The following is a 23,350-nucleotide window of genomic DNA, read 5'->3' on the forward strand; positions in this document are numbered from 1 at the left end:
TCATGGTACAGAAAGTAAGGACAATAATTAAAAACCCACTCTTCTGCTCATCCCTCTGCCCACCCTCCATCTTCCCCCCCAAATAAACCAAACCCCAGAAAGCTACCCAAGCTACACATACTTTTTCAATTAGCTCATAGCTCTCCTCAAGTTTGAGTGCTCTGTTTTGTATAGCCGTAGAAGCACGGTGATAAACATCTAGCCATTCTTGATAATCACTTTCTGAAATCTCAGCCACAGCAAAACAGAGAGTTCTTAAGCCTAAAGAGAAAGCAGATAATAAGTATGATTCAGTATCTGTTAGTCCCTTCCCTGATATGCCTGCAATGAGTAACTACTAAAAGCTGAATTTACTTTGTATTTTATGTATGCTTGTGCCTGATTTTCAACTTACTGCTGCACATCTTGAAGAACTTTTTAAATATATATAAAAATGTGCTATAAATAGAAATTTATTCAACAGAGTAACAGTTTCAAAGTAGTTGAATGTAATACAGGTAGATGTACTTCAGGAGAAAAAAATCAATAAAGTTTTACATAAGATTAGACCTAGTTTAAACTGTAAACAAAACACAAAGGAATGCCAATACTTGATGAACAGGTGTGTATGTAAGATTTTTAGGAATATTAAAACCATAAGATTGAATTACATTTCTGAGCAAAAATTTTATAAACTGAAATGTTGCTATTCTGGAAAGCAGTAATGTTAAAATATATCAGCAAAATGTAACAACTACACTCTTCACCCCTCCTCATTATCCTTAGGAAATTCTCAGTTGAAGTTTCAAACTTATCATCTAGAAGCCAATTTTGAATCCCCTAATTTAATTTTCCCATCTTACGGATTCGTTCAGCTTTCCAAATTCTTAAAATAAAATCTTCGTGTACAGGCACCATTTGGAGATTTTACTTTACAATCTTTGAGTTGATTATTACTAAAAGATTTTTTCCTTCAGCAGAAATCTGAATTAAGCCCTACAGTGAGAATTTGCAACTCTACGATTTTAAGATTTTGACAACTCTCTTTTACATTCAGTTGAAGTAGCTATAAGTGAATGTTCTAACAGTTTATTTTCACATATTGTCAGATTTCTAGAGCATGAAGTTGGCATAATTTTTTATATACTGAAAAGAGCATTGCTCTGGGCAAATGATGTCTTATGAAGCCATAGCTTGCAGGACGGTAGATTTAGAAGGGGGACAGGCAGGACCTAATGTCTAGGAGACAAACACCACCATAACCAGGCTAAATGCAATCTTTATTTGTTCACAGGTTTCTACTGCGTACAGCTCAGCACCAGTGGCAATTTTGAAATGATCAAGAGGTTGGGCATGATGTGCCTTAGATATAAGAACAACTTAGTATCTTCAGGATGAAAATCATGTATAATCCTAGGATCTTGACAACTAAACAGCATGAGAAAGACAATGTCTCACCATCCAGACTTTAGAGAGTAAACTTAAGGCTGACAACTCAACTGATTCTTTTTACTCTATGTAATGAGGATATACTAACAAGGGTCAAAGCAATGAATATAGGTGAAGGGGAGGAAAGGAATCAATGTCTGACTAATAGGGATACTATTTCCACAATTCTTTCTGCATATTTTCTGCAGACGAAAAAATGAAGAAAAGAAATCCAAGTGTATGGAATGTCAGCAAGCAATTTTTTCAAGACATTTCCTTTCTCTTTTTAAATCAGAGCCTGATTAATTTTTCTATTTTTAAAAAGATTCTTTTAATTTTGATTTAAAAGAATCTTCCAAAAGAAAACTAGAAAAAAAATATCATTAAGTCTGCTTCTTAACAAACTGGAACAACAGGAAAATTACACACTTTTTCTATTTATCCAAGCTGACATTAACACTCAAGCTTAATAAATGCTTACTTATAAATGCCAGCCATGCTAACCACTTCATTTTTGAACAACACACCAAGAGCATGCAGCAAATGCCAAGGACATACTGTACTGCCACATGAAAGGATACTCGTAAGAAACTTCGCAACATCATTGGCTGCAATTTAAATCTGATGCAAAAATAAATACCAATTTTTTAACTGATTCCAGAGACAGGTACTTTTTTTTTTTTAAAGATTGAATTTTATGCTTTTGAAAGGTTAGCAATTCACTCTGTTGAAAAGGATACAAAAAGTACTTGAACAAACTTAACACCAATATGTATGTAGAGTGGTTCTAAAGATGGGTGGAATTTTTCACTGTTTATGTTGATTCATTTGGTCCAACATGACTGCTAAGGAGTTTCACACTGATTTAATGAGAACAGTAATTAAGAACTGGACTGAAAGTTTTGCATCAATTCATGCAGGATAGCAGATATTGATCTAATTTTATCTTTTCTATAACCAAATATATAGCCTTATGACCCAAACTAACATCACACTGAAGTAACTTTTCCCTGACCAATTCTGGTTTAGTCTTTATAGAACCCCAGTGTGTATCTGAGGCTTTGGGTTGTACCATCAGTCAAATTCGTTTGGTTTTAGTTCTGCTTTCAACTTTATTGTACAATATATTATAACTTTACTACTTTTAAGATTATTTAAGACTAACCAATGTTTCCTGCAGAGATCTTCATATGAAAAACTAACAAAAGAAACTTCTATCTGCTGTCACTGATAGAACCAAGAGACTGAAGCTGCTGACTGCACTAATCAAAACTCTAAGTTCCACTATAAAACAAAAGAAAAAACTATCGAAGTCATATATACAACAGAAAAATGATCTTTGATGATATAAGAATATTTGGCCAGACATCATTTAACAAATGTAAGGACTGTATTTTAGAAGGAAAGTATTTTAATAAAGTTTGCTTTCCAGTGTAACCTTATTTCTTAAGACACATTAAGGATAATTATAATGTTCTAGTAAAAGTGTATTAAACAAATGAAGAGGTAAAACCACTGCAATTCAGATTTCCATAACTATTATAATTCTGCTTGCAGCTACTGTCTACCAATTCATTGATAAATTAAAATACTATCATACTGCACAGTACAACACTATAATCCTTTACTGAGATACCTGGAAGGGGGATGGCATGGATGATCTAGGAACTGTGCTAGAACAATTTACATGAATGCAGAAACCTTTCTACAGTCTGCTTTTCTGCTCACATCTGTACTGCGGAATCCACTGTAATTAACTAACTGGCTGTCGGTATCAATCATCTTAATTGCACAGTATTTTAAATTTTACTTACTATTCCTACTTCACAAACCCTCACAGAGGGGTTCCCCACCTTCGGCAACTGTTTTGTAGAAGTGATTATTAAAACAGCAGAGATACCAAAACACACAGAATGCTGGCAATTCCTTTATTGAGACTGGTGACAGAAACAAAGCAGCATAAAGCTACCTTAAAAGGTACACTAATCATTTCCAAGCATCTTCAATTTAGCTACTTCTTCCTGTGTGCCATCACTACCGCATTCACTGTGTGTGGGACATGAAAGTGACCATGGGAAATAGGATCTTCACAGAAACAATACAATGGGTTTGCTCTCTGGAAAAATATATCTTGGTTAAAAGACTCCACTGTGTACTCTGTGGGTGTGTTGGGTTGTTTTCTGGGTTTTTTTAAAGCATGAAGTTATTATTGAAACTTTTCAGGAAGAAGACCATTTTTAAGGAGGCATTACTAAAACATAATTTTCAAACTTAACATGAGTGAAACACTAGAGCAATGTAAAATTGAAAAACTGATTCATATTTATTTTTATATTACATAACATAACCCACCTTCTGTAGCAAACTGCTCTAGATGTTTTAAGGTGATTTCTTTGTATTTTGAAGTTTCAGCAAGACGGTCATAAATTACTGTATCCTACAAAACAAAAATTAACACAGAACAATCATTAGATTGTTTATAAAAGTCCACATAGAAAAAATGTTGGCTTTTTTTGCGTAGACAATACAAATCATGTAAGAAAACGGCAGAAAAATATACAGCACTGTATTATTTAAGCATTAAAAATTAACAGATGTAATTTTGTTTCATTAGTTAAAAAAGGACATTCCAATCCTCAGATTTTCTAAATTTACAAATTCTGCTACAATGCAGTTTTTCTCTTCCACATTTTTTGCTGTTATTTCCCATGATTTTGAAAAGTGCCAAAATGTTATCTTCTTCTTTTGATATTAAGCCCACAAAGTAAAATTAGTGCTTCATAAATGCCACTCTCAGTTTTTAGTAGCCAGCTTGATATATGAAATATTAACAACAGTTTCTTCTCTTCACTTGAGATGATACAGAATGGACGTTTTTATTCAATCAGCTTCCTTCTCTTAAACCATGCGGGAACTGGATTTCATCTCCCTCCCCCTCAAACTTGACTTAAAATACAGAATGAGAACAAATGAGCAACTCTGCCATTCCCATATACATTATGATTAGGATACCTTTCCATAGGTCCTGCTTTTGGAAAAATTTACTTCTGGTACAATGTCAATGGTAGGTTAAAATTCCCATCTAGTCAGTTATGCTAGATTACTATTTCTACCTAGTGATTCATGCTCAGCTACTCCAGCAAGTAACTAATACATTCATTTACACATTCATCCATTTTCTTGGGAGTACAGAAGGAAGCAATTAATAGGAACAATAAAGGTATCAGTCCAGTACAAAGAACAGGATGAACAGGTCTGTCGTACTGACTTCATAGGCAGTTAGTAAAAAAAGACATTAACTAGCTCATCACATTAAACAGTTACACAGCAAAATGATATAAATTGAAAGAGGCATCAACATTCCTTCCCCTGCATTTTCAATGTTTTGACTGCAATTATAACAACGTTTTGCTTTTGTATTCGTATTGGTAGCACATATTCTTTGTTACAGTGAAAACAGATTAAAACTCACAGCTCCTTTGCAGTAGAGTCTTAACTTTCCTGATGGTGTGCGGACTATCACTGACATTCTCTTCCTAGAGCTGAAAGAGAAATAAATGCTCTATATAAGGTGATTTGTAAATATAAACATTTACCAATATTTCACCTAATAATATCAACATATTAGACAAAGGATAAGAAGTCAGGGCTATCTATTCTTAATTATGTTCTCATCTGTCTAATAATTAAAGTGAATGCTACTTTTCTGGGCAATATTCCTGTAGGCCTTTTTTCCATAAAAATAAATGTGAGAATTTTTATCTTTGTCTGAGTACTGTTTACTGATGACAAAAAAGCATCTTACAGCACTTGTGACCAGCATCATGGACTGTTTCCATTTTTACTTCCTTCCTTCCCAGTCAGCCAGTCTCATACACTGCACTGTGCTGCAATCCTACTACTGTAATCCCAGAGTTTCATTTATCATACAAAGTTTTCAGTATGCTAAGAAATGGAAAGGGACTTGACTAATTTTAACTACTCTCTGGCTTTCAGTTGTTAGATCCAAGTATTTTTTCTTTTTGTCCTTATAACTGAGGTGGAAGTTGGAGGAAAGCATGGAGAAGACTGTACATGTCTGCTTTCTGTCTTCCCTTTGAGGTTCACCAACAATCACTCCTTAGATTCAAGATCATGTCCTGTCAAAATATGTATTTCTTTTAAACTTCAACTTTATAAATAAATCTACAGAAACTATTCAGGGAACAAAATGTTTCTCACACAACAGTTCACAGTAAAATACAGAACTGAGATGGCAATAAATGGTCTTTTTACAATTTTGGTTCCTGTTGGAACTTCATCCCATTTATACATCATCAAAGAGCATTATTGTATGAATGGTTCCTGAAGTTCAGACTGCCACGTAAAACATCCTGTAAAGGGAATGTATGGACATAGGTGGAGGAAAGAATTTTATAATTAATGGTGAAGTAACTGACTGAAGAGTATCTTCAGGAAAATGGTTTCCTATTTCATCTGTGCATGCACTTTGCTTGAAGTAAAGACATCTGAACAGCAATATTAAATTACCTTGTTACTGTGAATATTTCGCAAATGAACATATAAAGCCATTAACTGCTGCAACTTCTTTTCATTTTCAACCCCTAATCCAAAAAAACCTCAGACAAGCAGAATACCAAAAGCCTTGAGACAGTCTCTAGCTATGGATCTAATTAGACAACAGTGGAAAAATTAAGATAATCTAAACTGCAGTTAAGTTGCCTAAAATAAAAGCAAGTCTCAGATTTAAGGTTTGTATAAACAATAATTTGATATATTTGCCCTTGACAGGTAAAAACTCAGCAGTTTTGTACTTGTGTTGCTATACAAGACTGCAACCTAAAGTCCTGCATACAGCTGCCTATTATTCTACTGAAGATGTATCAGAGAATAACCAATGTTTTCCTGTAACATTCTGAAACTTTAGCTATGAAGACAGATACTGAATCTTGACTGACATACACTTTCTTAGTAAAACTGCAATAAAGCTAATGACTAAGAGTTACTGTCAAGGACTTCTAACTTTTTATGAGCCTTTTCACTGCAGTGACAGTTTTATTTCCATTTCCTGGTGAACTACAGTAAACCCCAAAATTGCACTACTACAAATAACTGTCAATGTAAGACCATTGTTTTATTTTGCTTCTTCACTACAGAAGTGATGTGAGCAGCCCTAAAGGCGACCTGGTTATAAGGGAAAAATACTGAACAGAAGATGTCTGCTGAAATAGTGACAGAGAAAACACCTGCCAGCCCAGAAATTGGAGACATCCTGAGATACCATCAATATGCACAAAACAAGAAACTACAACTTATTGCCCGGAAAAGGGAGAAAACATTATGAGAAAGTAGGAATTGACAACAATCTAGAAAATGAAAAATTATTCTGGGAGAAAAGAGCACACCATCATCTCTTGGCTGTCCCAGGTGATAAACAGAAATTAGCAGCACCTATTGACTGATGCATGTGGTGGTGTCCTGCACCCCCTTATGCCGGTGCCCTACACAAATGACTTCCTTGTACCCAATAGGGAGCCTCACTCTCTAAGAACCACTCTCATGCAAATCATTCTCAGGCTGTGTGTGTATACATGCCTTTACTAACAGTAATTTTTAGTAATTTGTGATAATAAAAAAAAAATAGAAAATAAAGCTCCAGTGTCCTTTTGTGCTATCAAATCCTGCAAACCCACTGTTGTGATCTCTGTATACCTTCTGGCTGGGTAACCCTTTGGGCTGTGACAAGGAAGAAGAATAGCTGGCAATTCCCATAGAGCTGCCATGGGATCACAAATGTACAGAAGCATCTTGAAGGGACAGAAATACTTCCCTCAGTCACAAGGTTTGCCACTTTAGGAAGAAGCTCTTGGTGGGTCCCCTGTTACTCTGAAATGACTTGGTTTAAGATGAAACAACCACAGAAGACAAATACTGCTACAGAGGTTTTGGTACCTCCTCTGTCAGCCACTCATTCTTAACTTTTAGAAAGTATCAGTCTTCAGTCACAAAACAGGATCAGTGTACTCTGGACCTCTTTGAATGATAGAGAGGAGGTAAGGTCTAAAATGCTCTAGGAGGCCTTCTGCCTGCCCAGTACTGCCTTCTGCCTGCCAGCCAAGGCAATGTGGATTATTCATAAAACTGATCAGACAGGAGAGACTAGTCAAGGTATGCATTTCACAATGGCATTCTAAATCAAAAATACAAAAATTTAGACAAGAAGCTTTAAACTGTAACCATCACAGACAGTTTCTGCTAGGCTATGGAGGTATGCCCCAGGGATACAGCTGAAAATCAGTCATTAAACTGACAGTACATACTCCAGATATCGAGATATTATTACTATCTATATACTCAGTACTTGCCAGTGAAATTGATTCTGGTGCTAAAAATGTAACTCAATCCTCTAAGAAAACAAGCAGATACAAATGAAAACTTCATTCGGTAGCACTGCTAGTAATGACATGCTGATGCAAGGACTGATGTGCAATTTGTGCCCTGATAGTGGACACCGCTTATGCTTAATGACACAAGGAATCACACACTCAAAATGTAATTCCTTTTCACACTGGCCCAGGTGAAAAGACAGTGCACATACTTGGCACAGGGATGACACCAAACAAAAGACGTGCTGTGCTTCTGGATCTTTGACAGAGTGCCTTGCTTTCCCCTGACCTGCAGATACATACCCTAGGAGTTGGTTTTGCAAGCCAAGAGACAGCTGCAGTTTTTCTGTTTGTTACGGTTCCAGGTGACAGAATAAAAGAACAGGCACAACACTGCACAATTCCTTTCCTAACAGTGTGGGGAGCAGAGGATCTGAACAACTCTTCACTTCCTAGAACTTAAGGTACCACAGCAGTTGTGGCATATGAGCAGACTTAATTACTGGAGCCAACCTAAACTCAGCACAAGTTATTAAGACACTATTTGCTCCACGGAGATCAGCACTACATTTTAGAAATAACTGTTAACTGGTTAAGGACTACCAGTACAATACTTTCAGTATGCTCACCTGCCAGTTAAGACTGACAGCTACATCCTTGCTATGAACAAAGTATAATCAGCATGTTGTGTAAGTCTACTTCTCTTTTCACAGGCACAACTATAATCACTGTAAAAAAGGGAATACCATACATGACAACTCTACCGAGCACTCCTACAATTTTTTCTTCTGTAATGTGGTTCTCCAAAAGACTGTCCTATCAAATGTTGACACTGTTGTACTCTACTTGTATAGTCTTCATCTGCCTTGCTTTGGAAAGCAGCAAGGAATTAATCTGAATTTTTTTCTGGGAAAGACTTGGAACACCTGCAAACTCTTAGCACTTTATTCAATACAGATTACTTCTCTGAAGGTACGTGCTCCTGCCCATACAAATGTGTCGTTGTTTTGGAGTCAAAATCTCTCTTTCTGTGGAACACGGGTGACCTCTAGTGCTTCCAACAAGTCAGTTCCACACAAAGCTAAATATTACAGAATAATAACAAAACCAGTTATAAAAATTGAATACTTAATAAGGTTGTATGATTGGTACACACAAAAAATCTAATCCTCCAAAGGTTAAGATTTAAAAGCAATTCTCCTGTGTTCATAAAGAATCACTGTTTAAATTAAAATTTTAGACTGATACAGAAGCTTAAAAAAAAAAAAATCTATGAAATCACAACCAGAAACAAAGTAGGAATCCTTCACTGATACTCCAGGAATGCAGTATGAACTTTCACAGATGTCCAGTTAACAACAATCCACTTTGCTCTACATACTTGCTAACCTTCCAGAAAAGAAAGTGCAAGCAGTGCCTGCAAAAAAATGAAACCATGGTGTAAATCTCAAAAAATTCAAGTATATCCTCTACAATATATAAACCCAATTAACTGCAAGCAGACATTACAAGACATTCAAAACTATAAAAATTACTTTCTGTTGCATTTTTTTTCCACTATGGTGATCTTTAATTATGCTTCATATTATTATTACTATTACTAGTATTACCAGGCAACTACTTCTCTGATTTCACCCAACCTATACATCTTCTGCCTGTCTCTCCAATATTGCCTTGCATTGTTTTATTTTTTGATATTTTCGCTTCTTTAGCTAAGCTCACAGGAAACATAATAGAACAGGAAGGAAAAGAACAATCACTTTCCACAGGCACAGTTACAAGTAACCATTATCAGAAAAAAAGGAGCTTCCTCTACGTGCAAATCCCTTCCCTATCCTGTGCCAAAGTAAGCAATGGGCCCACACAAACAGAACACAGATGGCATACATGGATACAGCTTAAACAGCTTTACATAAGAAGTGAAACTTCATCTGTATTTCTTGTGGGTACCTTCATAACTCCAACAGCTTTAACATAACATTTTTACTGAAAGCAAAGTTTGTGATAAACTCATTTTCCAAGAAAATTAACTAGTTAACACTGTAGTGATGCTGCTCAGAAGATAATGAGTTTCAGTGTAGAGTATTTAAACAAGTCATAATTATGCAAGCCTATTTAAGGTCAAATGCAAAATTTAATGTTATGAGTCAAGATAAATACACTTACTTTTAAATAAATCACAAGGCACCAGGGCTTTCAGAAAAACATTTAGAAGTTAGAGTACTTTTCTATATGGTCTTTTTACAGAAATGTTTAAAGTTTTGCGATCAAAAATTTTTTTTAATCTTTGAGCAAAAGCAGAATTGAAAAATATTAGTCACAAAGTAGACATCAGGAAAAAGAAAAAGCCTCTGAAAATGTTTTACAATAAAACCAGAAGTGTAATCTTAATCATGTACACTGCTTTGTCTATAGTATGTTCACGTTACAGAGATAAAAGCTACACAACCTGCGTACTTTGCCTGTAAAAATATAAAAAATGCAAACATTTTTATCCATGTGAGAAGTTCATAATGTATTTACACAAAGAGACACTAAGTGCAAAACATGCCATTTACCTTGTAAATTCCAGGACATTTAGCAGTTCATATCTCTCTTCCTGTCCCAACTGAAGAATAAAAAAACCACAAACCCAAAATTAAAAAAAGGTACGAATTAATCCAAAACAACTCAAGCAAAAGAACCAAAACCAGCCAAACAACATATCAATACATATGTATCAGGATGCAGTTATTCACAGATTATTTAAATACAGTAGAAGTAAGTACACTAAATTATAATGTTACTCTAATGTACTTACAGACTCTATGATTACTGAGTCAGGTGTCCTTCCAGTGAATACAAAACGAAGACGCCTGGCTGCTCGGACCAATGCTCCTTCATCTGCAACAAGTTAAATAGTTAGTTTACAAATGTACCAGAAAACTCTTAGTTCACTCCATGATTTAATCGACACAGTTCAAGCTTTTCTACTTTTGACTTCCTTTTTCCCTTACGGATTTTAAAATTAGGTGTGGTGCTGGAAAGAATCCTTTGTTTCTCCTGTTAAAACTGATGAAATGAGTTTACAGTTCAGAGAAAAGCCCTGAAAGGAATACACCCCTCAGCTCAGTAAGAAGAGCATCCTCTTCAAACCTTCCTCAGTAGGGCACTGGACAAGGTACATTGGCTTTTCTTTAAGTTCTTTTTTTGGAAGAGAAGAGTGTTAAGTTATTCCTGTAAATCATAGATAACTTCAATGTCTACAGTCAGGAAACATTTCAACCAGCAACCTTGCCTCCAATAGTCATCAGTTCTCTCCAAGTGGCTCAGGATGTCACAATGGAATTTGCTTACGATGCCCAATAAAACACTGCCATGACCTAGTTATCTTTATTTATGGCCCTACCTCTGCCCTTGTCTTCCAGCTGTTAAAGGACAGAATTTAGAGAGAGAGCCACCTAAGACCTGGGGAAGACAGGGAAGACCCTTTGTGCTTTGTGTTAACTTCTCCCATCATAACTTATAATGCATAAGCTCAGCAGAGCTGACCATATTTTAATCATTTTGCCTTGCTTCATCATTTCCTGACTTCAAAAATTGTCTGTGAACCACAGTAGGCTTGAATCAGACCTTTTGCACTATAATCTTTTCTCACTCTCTAATAGAACTTATCACAACTTTTATCGTATAAAAAACATTCCTGTTTCAATTACACAGTCTCTGTTTTAAATCAATATCATGGTTACTAAGTACAGAACATGTTTGCAAGCAAGGACATCAATTTGTCTCCTGACTGGATTTTTACTTAGATCTGAGCAGTTCCTTTAGAATTCCACAGCAACTTGACAACACCTTTGTAGTGCTGTATGCTTAATTATTCTCTGCCCTTACATAATCCATGGGACATTCATATGTATTTTCCAAAGAGAATTTAAAAAGTCTAAATCCTTTTTAGACAAAAACAATTTTAGATGACACCAATTCTTTTTTGAGGGATAGGTCTTTTATAATTTTGGAAAATACTTCAAAAAACAATAAACTGAATAAAATTTGCTTGTTGAGTTGATAGAATACTTTACTGTATATTCACTCAGTTATTTGAGTCTCACCTGGAGATGCTGCTTGATATATAATTTTATCACCTTCTCTTTCTGGAACTGCTGTATGACACACTGCCATCATTGTCAAAAACTCACATATTATAGGTGCAGTTGGCTAAGAAAAAAAAAAGACATCAGAGTCGGATTAATCATTCAAGCAATAAACAACTAAAATGTAATAATAGATAAGGACAAATAATAGTAAAAAAAAAATTAATGAAAGATTCTTCCTCTTTCCTTTAAAAACTAATTTTAGCATACAGAATAACTTCCTGATGCTGTACTTAGATACTGGCTAAATAAACAGAATTTAGTGGCATTTCCTATTATAACAATCAAAATTAGGTAACAAGAAATATGGAATAATTCAAATAAACATGTTTTAGGGAAGGTAAGTTTGAATGATGTATTGAAAGATTTTTACTTTATTCATACAAATTTTTCATCATGGCTAGGCTTCGCGAACGAAGATTTGGGAAGGGCTCTACCCATTTTTCATGCAAGCGCGTTGGTGGCTAAAAAGGCCAATACGAGAAAGGCAAGTCCGGTTGCAAAAGACACAGCAGAAAGACTCCTTAGATGGTATATTCTGCAAGGTTCGATTCTTTCTGCGTTGTCTTTTCTCCTCAAGAGTGATCCTGCATGCCTTCTCAAAAGCATCAGCAGCGTTATAAATGGTCTGTCTCCAGGCCTCCCGATTAGAGGCCAGAGTGGACCAGTTATGGTGATCAATATGCCCGAGGCTGAGTTGTTGCTTCAGGGAGTCCTTGTATCTTTTCTTTGGAGCTCCTCTCTTGCGGCAGCCGGTGGCAAGTTCACCATAGAGCAGGATCTTAGGGAGGCGGTGGTCCTTCATCCTAGAGATGTGCCCTGCCCAACGCAGTTGCGTTCTCAGGAGCATGGCCTCAATACTCGTAATTGCTGCCTGTTCGAGAACAGATGTATTGGTCACATAGTCTGACCAATGGATGTTAAGGATTGTACGGAGGCAGCGTTGATGGAAGCGTTCTAGGAGACGCAGGTGGTGGCGGTAGATGACCCATGATTCGGAACCATATAAAAGAGTAGACAGCACTATGGCTCTGTAAACACTGATCTTGGTGCTTTTCTTCAAGTGTTTATTACGCCAAACTCGTTTATGGAGTTTTCCAAAAGCACTGTATGCCTTCGCTAACCTATTGTCTATCTCCCCATCAATCTTACCATCTGAGGAGATGAGGCTGCCTAGGTAATTAAACTGTTGGACTGAACTGAGTTCTGACTGGCCGATGGTGATGTGGGGACGGTGGGGGACTTCCTGAGGTGCAGGCTGATGGAGAACTTCTGTCTTCTTTAAGCTGACTTCCAGCCCAAAGAGCTCAGCAGCCTCTGCAAAGCAGGATGTTAAACGCTGCAGAGCTGCTTCTGTGTGGGCAACAAGGGCGGCGTCATCAGCATAGAGCAGCTCCCGGACAAGATGGTTTAGGGTCTTAGTATGGGCCTTCAGTCGCCTTAGGTTGAACAGGCTTCCATCACTACGATATCGAATGTAGATACCGTCCTGATCATCGAGGTCTGCCGAGGCCCTTTGAAGCATCATACTGAAAAAGACTGTGAATAGGGTAGGAGCGAGAACGCAGCCTTGTTTCACACCATTCTTTATTAGAAAGGGCTCAGAAAGTGTGTTGCCATATCTGACTTGGCAGTGCTGATCCTCATGAAGTGAGATGATCATTTTAAGGAACTTGGGGGGACAACCTAAACGTTCCAAAATCTGCCAAAGACCTTTTCTGCTCACAGTATCGAAAGCCTTGGTGAGGTCGACAAAGGTTACATAGAGACCTTTGTTCTGTTCCCTACACTTCTCTTGCAGTTGTCTGAGAACAAATATCATGTCTGTGGTGCTCCTGTTGGCTCTGAAGCCACACTGACTTTCAGGTAGAATTTCTTCTGCTATAGCGGGTATTAGTCTGTTCAGGAGTATTCTTGCCAAGATTTTGCCAGCAATGGAGAGCAGAGTAATACCACGGTAATTTGAACAGTCTGATTTAGTACCTTTCTTCTTATACAAGGTGATGATGACTGCATCACGAAGGTCTGAAGGTAGTTCGCCTAGTTCCCAACAGCGCACCACAAGCTCATGAAATTTAGCATGGAGTGCAAGGCCCCCATGTTTCCAGACTTCAGGTGGGATTCCATCAACCCCAGCTGCCTTACCGATTTTCACCTGCTGTATGGCCTTGAGGGTTTCTCCTAGAGTGGGGGCAGTATCCAATTCGTATTTCACCGGTTGTTGTGTGATGGACTGAATTGCTGAGTCTTGTACTACACGGTTGGTACTGAAAAGAGTCTGAAAGTGTTCAGACCATCGATTCAGAATGGAGGTTTGATCTGTCAGAAGCGTTTGACCATCTGCACTGAGTAGTGGGCTTTGGACTTGGTATGTAGGCCCGTATGCTGTTTTCAGGGCCTCATAGAATCCTTTGTGATCCCCTGTATCTGCACATAGTTGAGTTTTTGCAGCTAGATCGGTCCACCATTTGTTCTGGATGTCATGGAGTTTCTGTTGGAGCTTGCTGCAAGCAAGACGAAAGGCTGTTTTTCTAGCGTGACAGGATGGCAGTGCAAGGTGTGCTTGGTGGGCGGTTCTCTTCTTCCTCAACAATTCCTGGATTTCTTGATTATTTTCATCAAACCAGTCCTTGTTCTTCTTGAGGGAGAACCCTAAGGATTCTTCAGAGGATTGCAGGATGCTACTTTTAATATGCTGCCAAATTGTTTCGGGAGAGGAAACTGCAGAATCTGTGGAATGGTTATCAAGCTTAGTTTGAAGGTTTGCCTGGAATCTTTCTCTTACTGTGGCTGATTGGAGATCGTTAACTTGGAGTCTTCTCCTTGGGATACTGCCCCTCTTGGGTTTGAATTTGAGATAAAGGTTGAGTTTACAGCGCACAAGCCGATGGTCTGTTTGACATTCTGCGCTGGGCATCACGCGGGTATGGAGGACATCGCGGACATCTCTCCGTCGCACCAAGACATAATCAATGAGGTGCCAATGCTTAGACCTGGGGTGCATCCAGGTTGTCTTCAGACTATTTTTCTGCTGAAAGATAGTATTGGTGATGGTGAACTGTTGCTCCGCACAGAATTCTAGCAGAAGTCGACCATTATCGTTGCAGTTTCCAACACCATGCTTGCCTAATACTCCTTTCCAGGCTTCAAAATTCTTACCTACTCTGGCGTTGAAATCACCAAGGATAATGATCTTATCATCTGCGGGCACCTTAGATACTGGCTAAATAAACAGAATTTAGTGGCATTTCCTATTATAACAATCAAAATTAGGTAACAAGAAATATGGAATAATTCAAATAAACATGTTTTAGGGAAGGTAAGTTTGAATGATGTATTGAAAGATTTTTACTTTATTCATACAAATTTTTAGATGTTAGGTTTTCTACTAAAAAGAATTTTTTTTTACTTTTGTCTAATACTATATTTGACAACACTTTTTAAGAATCTCTAGAAAGATGTAGAAACCGAAAATCACAGAGAAAATGTTGCAAAAGCAGACAGTCTGTTTTGAAGAAAGACATTTAGATGAATGTATCAGGCACTCCAAAGTGTACAAAGCTGAAAAAATTTAAAATTATTAAGCCAAAAGAGGGGAAAATAACATCTATAAGCAAAACAGTTGATTGGATTTGAAGAATACAGCTAAGAATCTTATTAGTACAGCTGACATTTGCAAAATGAATGAACTGACTCCTGAATAGTTGTTTAAAAGAAATGCCAGCATTCCCCCTCAAAGCAGCTGCCATCTCAGCTGAGGGTTTCTTGTAGCATATTTATAGTATTTCAGATTAATAGCAGGCTAAGAATAACATTACAATTACTCTATAAAATACGATAATCTCTGAAAACCTAACTTAATTCCATAATGCAGGAACACTAATGGGGCAAGTTCCTGTTCTCTTCCACTGAGGGCCTCCAGATCCCTGAAGAGGTATTCAGAACGCTGAATTACATTCTTTTCCAAAGCACTTCAGAACACATTTAAAATACAGTGGTGAAACCTCTCTTTGAATGTGTGTCCAAATTTTAAAGATTTTTAAAAATGCATTTTTATAGCTCTCATGCTCATATTATATACATTTAATACTGCATATCTACCAGAAAACTTTAAAGATTCAACACTTGCACACCAAGGACACTTAAACAAGAGCAGTAATAGATAATGCCTCTTTCAAACTATGCTACTATCTATATTGCTAACACAATACAAATGGCCCTTGCAGGTAATGAGTCCCCTCTACTTTAGATACACTTAAGAGTTGCAGTCAGGTGTCTACCATTAAAGATTGCCCCATTTATAACAAAAAAATGCTTCATGGTTTGCCAGTTAAACTGGAATTAGCCTCCTGGGAAGAAACATTTCACGGAAAGAAAAGAGTAATTTATTTCCACATTGTTTAAGGTAGGTGTTCTTGGTTATGACTAGATAAAAACATTTTTTGTACAAACAACAAACAGAAAGTGGTAATGATGGTACTGTTTCTTAGTCTGTTCATAAGCTAAGCTGTTAACTTCCTGAGAAATGTGTTATCTCTTTAGGGCAAGTGCCAGCCTCCAAAACGCCTGTTTCATTTCATCATCTGAACTGAAGATCTAACCTAATGGAAGCATGTACACAAACATGCTTGTTATATATATATATGTTATATATAACCATATATATGGTTAACTCTTGACTCCTGTATAAGCCCAGGTAAGTCATGTCAGGATGGTAAATTAACTCACCCTGAAAGCTTTAATGGATGTCACGACATCATATAAACAGCATGATTACCATTAAAGCACGCACAGAATGAAGAACACAAGGCTACTTCAGACTTATAACATCTGGATAACACCATCAAAAAAAAAAAAGAGGGGGAAAAAAAGAGCTGGACCTAATTAACATGTATCAGCAACAATTATAAAAGTATCCATGAGGTCAGGCTGATTTTGTGTAAATACACTATTTATCTTCCTTCTAGGGGCATCATTTAACTTACTGAAAGCAATGGTTTGATTTCACAAACCAATGATAATTGTTTCTATAGAACTTACATGATTGTTTTGAAGATTCTCCAGTAATGATGAGTCACTAAATGTTTTTTCTTCTCCATTTTGTGGGCCCTGCCTGGAAATAATTAAATAAAAGAGAGATCACCTTTAGCATCATTTTAACAATTTATATACAAATCATTCAAAAACAAATTCTGGGTTATAGCTGTTACAGTAAAGGCTGCAATCACATACTGTGAGAAAAAGAATTGAAAAGGTACTTGTTTCACATCTCCAAATTTTATCTAATTTAAGGAAACGTTGATATATATAAATATATTTAAATCCAGAAAAGTCTCTCTGCTGACTTTATGTGATGAAGTAAAAATAACATCTACAATGTAAGACTGTGCCCTCTTGTCTTCTGATCTCTAGAATGAGATTGTATAAGGGTTTCAGGAAAATAAATGCCCAAAGAGATCATATTTTATCAAGAAATTAGCAGTTTTGGAATAGGTTTCTAAATGTTTGTAGAAAAGGAGATCTGATAGCTGAAAGAGGTAAATAAATGAGTTTAGACACCAGAGAAGTCTGCTTGGAGAGGGTTTGTTTTCTATTACTTATGACCAACAAGGAACACATGAAACTGATGACCAAAAGGGAACATATTAAACTGATAAAGAAGACACAGTAACAATGGTGAAGTAGGGACTGAAGAGATGCAAGGAGGAGATGGTTCTGGAGAAGTAAAGCCATGCACTAACATCTCTCAAAATGCACAAATATTCTGGCTGAAGCTGAGAGCTCAAAAATGTAGATACTTCTACAAAGACTTGTTATTGCAGCTTACTGTTGAGTATTAGGACAATCTAGTTGAGTTTGAATTTGAGTGAAAGAAAACAGTGAACCCAGTTGGAGGAAAGGTTTTTTGGTTTTTTTTTCTCTTCCATTTACTTTGGGTTTTGCCTTGGATCACATAATCATACAAAAGAGTAAACACATTAGGTGTTTAAGGATAAGCCATATATATCAAAGGCAGTCTAAAGATTCTCTATGAAAACCAAAAGTGAGCTGTTTTAGTCCTGCACTAATTACCATGGAGGAATAGAAAATGCAGAACCTCCCCTACACAGCCACTACAAGGACTACTTTTTCTAACTATAATTAAACTGAGAAATTTGAAGCATTCTCATTCATCAAGACTTCTTTTTTAAATGCAAGGCAAATACATTTTGAAGTGCCAAAGGTTAACATCTTTAGAAACATTATATTTGTTCAGAGTCTAAGCTTTGAGCTTTGTTTTCTTAAAGCTTTCTGACAGAAATTTTCCAGATTGTCAGTGCTAAAATAAGGAAAAGCATTTGCAGGTATACGTTATGTCAAACTGGAAAACAATTCTTTCCAATACAAAAAAAATAAAGATTTAAAAAACTTGGGATTTAATACATTAGTAATTTTAGAACTAGAAATGTTACTGCCACAAACAGATTTTTTTAACTGCAATAGATTTATACATAAAGAAATTTATTATCTTATTTTGTAAGTATTTACAAGATGTTCAATGCCTATAAAAGGGAAGTACTGGTTTGAGTTCTTTCTTTTAACTACAGTTCAGATACCAGTTTATCCATTTCAGATGTGCTTATAAAGATTTTTATGTGTATATTAGTCAAAACCAGTCTATTTTCATAAATAGCTAAGAAGCAAGCATGCTTAATTTCATGTAAACACTGCATTATTTTAATGAAACCACTTCTATGCAGTTAGGCACACTTACATATCTTTAAGAAACATTTTGCTGCTACAGCAAATGAGGATTTTCAGGTCAGGTAAGATTTTCGGTGTGCATGTGTGCCACATTTTGTGTGTTGTGGGGGGAATTTTCTTTTTTTTTTTTTCTTTTTTATCTAAAGAAAGGATTATTAATTCTACTTTACCGAAGATTACTTTTTCTTCTTTTGTGTGACATACCTTGTTGTCACTTTCAATAAATACAATATTGATTATTTAAAGATTGTAAATGACATTTCTTCCCTGAAGTATTTGAGCTTATTTTGAATGATATTGCAAATATTTAGTTTAAGAACGTATGATGAAGGCACCATGCAGATGGCAGCAGAAAGGAAATCAGGACTTTTTTTTTCCTGAGGTCCTCGTTTAGAGATTAATGTTGGTCTCAAGTGTATTTGGGTGCTCTAATCTCAGTTTTGGTTAAGAACTAGGTAGTACTAATATTGTAAAATTATCTGTAGAAAGTAAAATATTAAAAATAACATTACTGATTTTTCACTCTCAAATATGGATTTTTTTTCCAAACATGTTAGCAATTATTTCTAACATATTACTAACAGTAGAAAAGTGTGATCATGTGACCGTAATACCACATACTTTAATAAACGACAAAACTTTCTCTCTAATAAGCAATTCAGAATTGTACAGGACTGTCAGTAGAATAACTGCGCTATATTTCAGTGATCCTATTAGCGATTCTATTTCAGAGTACACAACCTAAATGCCACAGAATTCGGATGGCATAAATTAATGTTTAAGACTGTCAGTCTGCATCAATTCAAAGCTAAAATAACTTCTCAGTAGTAAAACATCTCACATTTAGCTCTGTTTCTAACAATATTACTCACTGGTTTTAAACTTCAATCTTCAACAAACAGCACAAACTAAATTATTTTTAGAGCTTACCAATCGTCTGAAGGAACACTAAAATCCTCAGGCTCAGGGCAATGGCTGCACAAGAAGCATGGGAAAATAGAAACGGGGAGAGGAAATAGAATCACAAATGCTAAAAAAATTGATTGCATATTTAAAAAAGTAGTTAATGAAATTAACTAAAAAAACTAAAAAAATTACTAAAAAAAACCTTTTCAAGAGACTAATTTGCTAGTGGCTAGGTTGCAATGAAAATTGCAAAAATATGGTATTTCTCTTGAGGCTTTATAAATTAAAAAAACCCCAAATTTTTGCAAGTCTTTTATTTTGTAACAACATTAATCAGACTATATGATAGCCAAAACATGCATACTAAAGTTGCCTTATAGCAGAAAGCCTTTGGCATCTCAACTTTATTTTTGTTCCTCTTTGCAAAAGGAGATGTCGTGACAGAAGTGCTGATACTTCTTGTAAGTGACATTTCATAGTCACAAACAAACTGACTGCTAGTTACCAGGTGTAAGTTTATTTTAACTGTAGTATTAATGCATAAATGCCTATGGACAGGCAGAGGCACATAGATAAAAGAAAGTGAATAAAAATACTTACCCATATGCAACTCCTGCTACAGTACACTTCTTAAATTGCATGACGTTGCATGTCAGGGTACCCGTTTTGTCAGAAAATATGTATTTGACCTAAATGAATGATAAAATTCATCAGACATCAAGATTTGGCAGTTAGTGACACATCTAGTACAATACATGACTATCAACACACTAAATATTTTTACCGGTTCTGCAATTTTCACAGTTTATAGAAAAATCCCCAACAATAAAACCAGTACATAAACATGGCAGTTGCACAGCCTTCATACCCATTTCCAAACAGATCAATCAACTGAAACATCAGGAAACATAAACCTGCTTCAGGGCACGGCACTATACTTAACTACTCCTCACTGTATGCATTATCGAAGAGCAAGAAACTAGTGAAGACCAATGACTCTGCTTGCAAAACATTACATTTCTGACAGAAAGTAATATGGTAAAAAAAGTATCTATGTGCATTCCTAAACCCATCTTTTTCACATAGAAATATCTTCTTAAAGCCAAAACATTAGTAAAAAGCAACAGTTTAGAAATGTCAAATTACAGGAATAGAGGACATATATTCATTTCTACCTACTCCAGGTCTCCTATTTCCCTAATGTTATCCATTCCAGAAACTACTAAAGTACTCTAAAATTCAAACCTGAAATACAAGAATCTGTGATATATTTAAATTTAGTTTAAACCTAATTTTAAGAAAAAAGTTAATATATGAAGAAATGAAGTAATCTGTGATGAACCAAAGGTTCTATTAGTCAAAGGTAAACTCCAATTCAGTAAAATTTATTTCTCATTAAAAAAAAAATTCCCGGGATTATTGATTAGGGATGAGCTACATTTTACCTGGAACTAATAAGGCTATGTATTAGCAATAATTTTTCCAAGGGATTATGACTTAGCCAAATCAGCAGTTAGAAGAAATTTTCTGTGCCAGGTTTATGCCTCAAATTTTTTTTTTTTTGGGGGGGGCAGATTAGGAAAGCGGGAATTGCAGCTAAGAAAACCTTTTTTCCCCAACACCAAAGTTTTTCCTTTCTTAAAACCTGAAGATCTCTTGGGGTAAATCTTCTCTTCATTATGTGCTGCCCTCATATATTTCAAAGCAGAAACCTGCTCTTTTTTGTTAATAGAGTCCTCTGGTCTCCCTACAAAAATCTGCTCAAATTAAGAATCTGTCAAAAAAGTGAAAGTGGAGATCCAAAGAAGTCTGACTATCTCTTGATGGTGAAGGAAAATTATGACAAACCTAAGAAATGAAGACAAAAATTACTGAAGTCAAAAAGAAGGAATGTGTCTGGGAATCTGAATAACTACAGAGACAGAAAAAACAGACTGTGTAAAATGAAAGAGAAGGAAAGTTAAGATTCAACAGAGACTCTTACCCACTAGAGGAGCTTGTACTCCCTTTTAAGGCCAAGAAAAGAACAAAATTTTCTGCATATACATCTTAAGCCCAGCAGGTACAGGCACAGGCCCTGTCCTCTATGCAGACCAGTCACAGAACATGTTAATCTTCAACTAGTTTTCCCAAAAGGTACATCTCTTAAGTATTAGTCCCTAAGACTTCTTGGCTATATGGCTAAAATTATCTTATTATTTATTGCTTTTGGAAAGCTAGAAACAACTTTTACATTCTCATGCAATAAAGTGTTAGTTATGAAAACTTCTAGGCTAGGAAATGCAACAATGTGCATACTTGTTTTTATATCACAATTCAATTAAACAAGCATGTAAATTTTTTTCCAGAGAAACAGTTTCCCATCACCAGTGTACCAAAAAGCTTAGCATGTTTTTAAAGCAAGACTGTAAACACAATTGACCGAGACAGCAAATATAACGTGTAGTGCTTCTAGAACTACCCTGTGCCTCAGACACACTTCTACAAAGTCATACTTCCATAACAGGAAGAACATACAGAAGTGATCTCCTGTGAAAAGTCTAATTGATTTTACAGTATTAAAAGAGAACTCTAAAGCAAAATGAAGAATTAACCCCTGTAGTAGGTTTTTGTGCCTAGGTTTTGGTAGTGGGGGAGCTACAGGGGTGGCTTCGGTTAGAAGCTCCTAGATGCCTCCCCTGTCTGCTGGAGCCCATGCCAGCCAGCTCCAGGATGGGCTTCCTGCCGCTGGCCAAGGCCGAGACAATTATGAATGATAATAATGCCTCTGTGATAACATATTTAAGAACAGAAGGTTGTTGCACAGAAAAAATTGCAGCCAGGAAAGAGCGGAGTGAGAACATGGGAACAACAATGTCGACAATGAAGTCAGTGCACAAGGAGGGGCAGGAGGTGCTCCAGGCATCGGAGCTGAGGTCCCTGCAGCCCATGGTGCAGACCATGGTGGAGCATCTGTGCCCCTGCAGCCCATGGAGGACCATCGGGGTGCAGAGACCCACCTGCAGCCCATGGGGAAGCCCATGGTGGATGTATGAAGGAGGCTGTGACCCTGTGGGAGGCCCAAGATGGAGCAGGGTCCTGCCAGAGACCTGCAGCCTGTGGAGAGGGAAGCCCACGCTGGAGCAGGTTTTTCCCAGGTAGGACTTGTGACCCCTGTGGGGGACCCACGTCGGTACAGCTCATCTGTGAAGGACTGCACCCCGTGGGGGAGTGACCTACAGGACAGCAGTTTCATGAAGAACTGTTGCCTGTGGGATGGACTCACACCACAAAGGTCTGTGAAGGACTGTCTCCCATGGGAGGGACTCCATGGGAGCAGGGGAAGGACTCCTCTCCCTGAGCAGTGGCAGAAACAACAACTGACTGTAACCCCCATTCCCCATCCCCCTGCACCGCTGAGGGGGAGGAGGGAGAACATGAAAGGAAGGAGGGGTGAGGGGAAAGTGTTTTTGAGATTATTTTACTTCTCACTCTTTTGTCTGAACCTGTTAGCAATAAATTTAAGTCATATCCCCACTTTGAGTCTCTTTTGCCGCTGATGGTGAACTGTAAGTGACCTCTCCCAGCTCTTATCTCAACTCATGAATTCTTCGTTGTTTTTTTTCCTCTCCTCTGTCCAGTTGCAGAAGGGAGTGAGAGAGCAGCTTTAGTGGGTGCCTGGCATCCAGCCAGGGTCAACGCACTACAGTCTTTTATGCCTGCTAAGGAACCATTATGCACGCTGAAGCCCTGCTTCTTGGAAGTGGCCGGCCATCGCTGCTGATTGGAAGCAGA

General features: G+C 36.9%; 1 protein-coding gene across 4 annotated transcripts in view; it reads right to left on the reverse strand.

Annotated features, from left to right (window-relative positions):
* The window catches only part of ATP8A1 (ATPase phospholipid transporting 8A1), a 117,651-nt gene that overhangs the window by 54,057 nt on the left and 40,244 nt on the right, over positions 1-23,350 (reverse strand). For 3 of the 4 annotated variants that reach the window (XM_027686321.1, XM_027686322.1, XM_027686324.1), the window contains 9 exons: positions 20,177-20,265; positions 19,601-19,645; positions 16,967-17,039; positions 11,885-11,990; positions 10,594-10,676; positions 10,352-10,401; positions 4,880-4,949; positions 3,760-3,844; positions 122-261 (listed from right to left, as the gene is read on the reverse strand). In XM_027686321.1, coding sequence (XP_027542122.1) covers positions 122-261; positions 3,760-3,844; positions 4,880-4,949; positions 10,352-10,401; positions 10,594-10,676; positions 11,885-11,990; positions 16,967-17,039; positions 19,601-19,645; positions 20,177-20,265 — 741 coding nt within the window. The remainder of the gene's footprint in view (positions 1-121; positions 262-3,759; positions 3,845-4,879; positions 4,950-10,351; positions 10,402-10,593; positions 10,677-11,884; positions 11,991-16,966; positions 17,040-19,600; positions 19,646-20,176; positions 20,266-23,350) is intronic. The other variant, XM_027686323.1, reaches the window with a different exon arrangement.

Source organism: Neopelma chrysocephalum, unplaced genomic scaffold (assembly GCF_003984885.1).
Source record: "Neopelma chrysocephalum unplaced genomic scaffold, ASM398488v2 Primary Assembly neopelma1_71, whole genome shotgun sequence".
Lineage (NCBI taxonomy): Eukaryota > Metazoa > Chordata > Aves > Passeriformes > Pipridae > Neopelma > Neopelma chrysocephalum.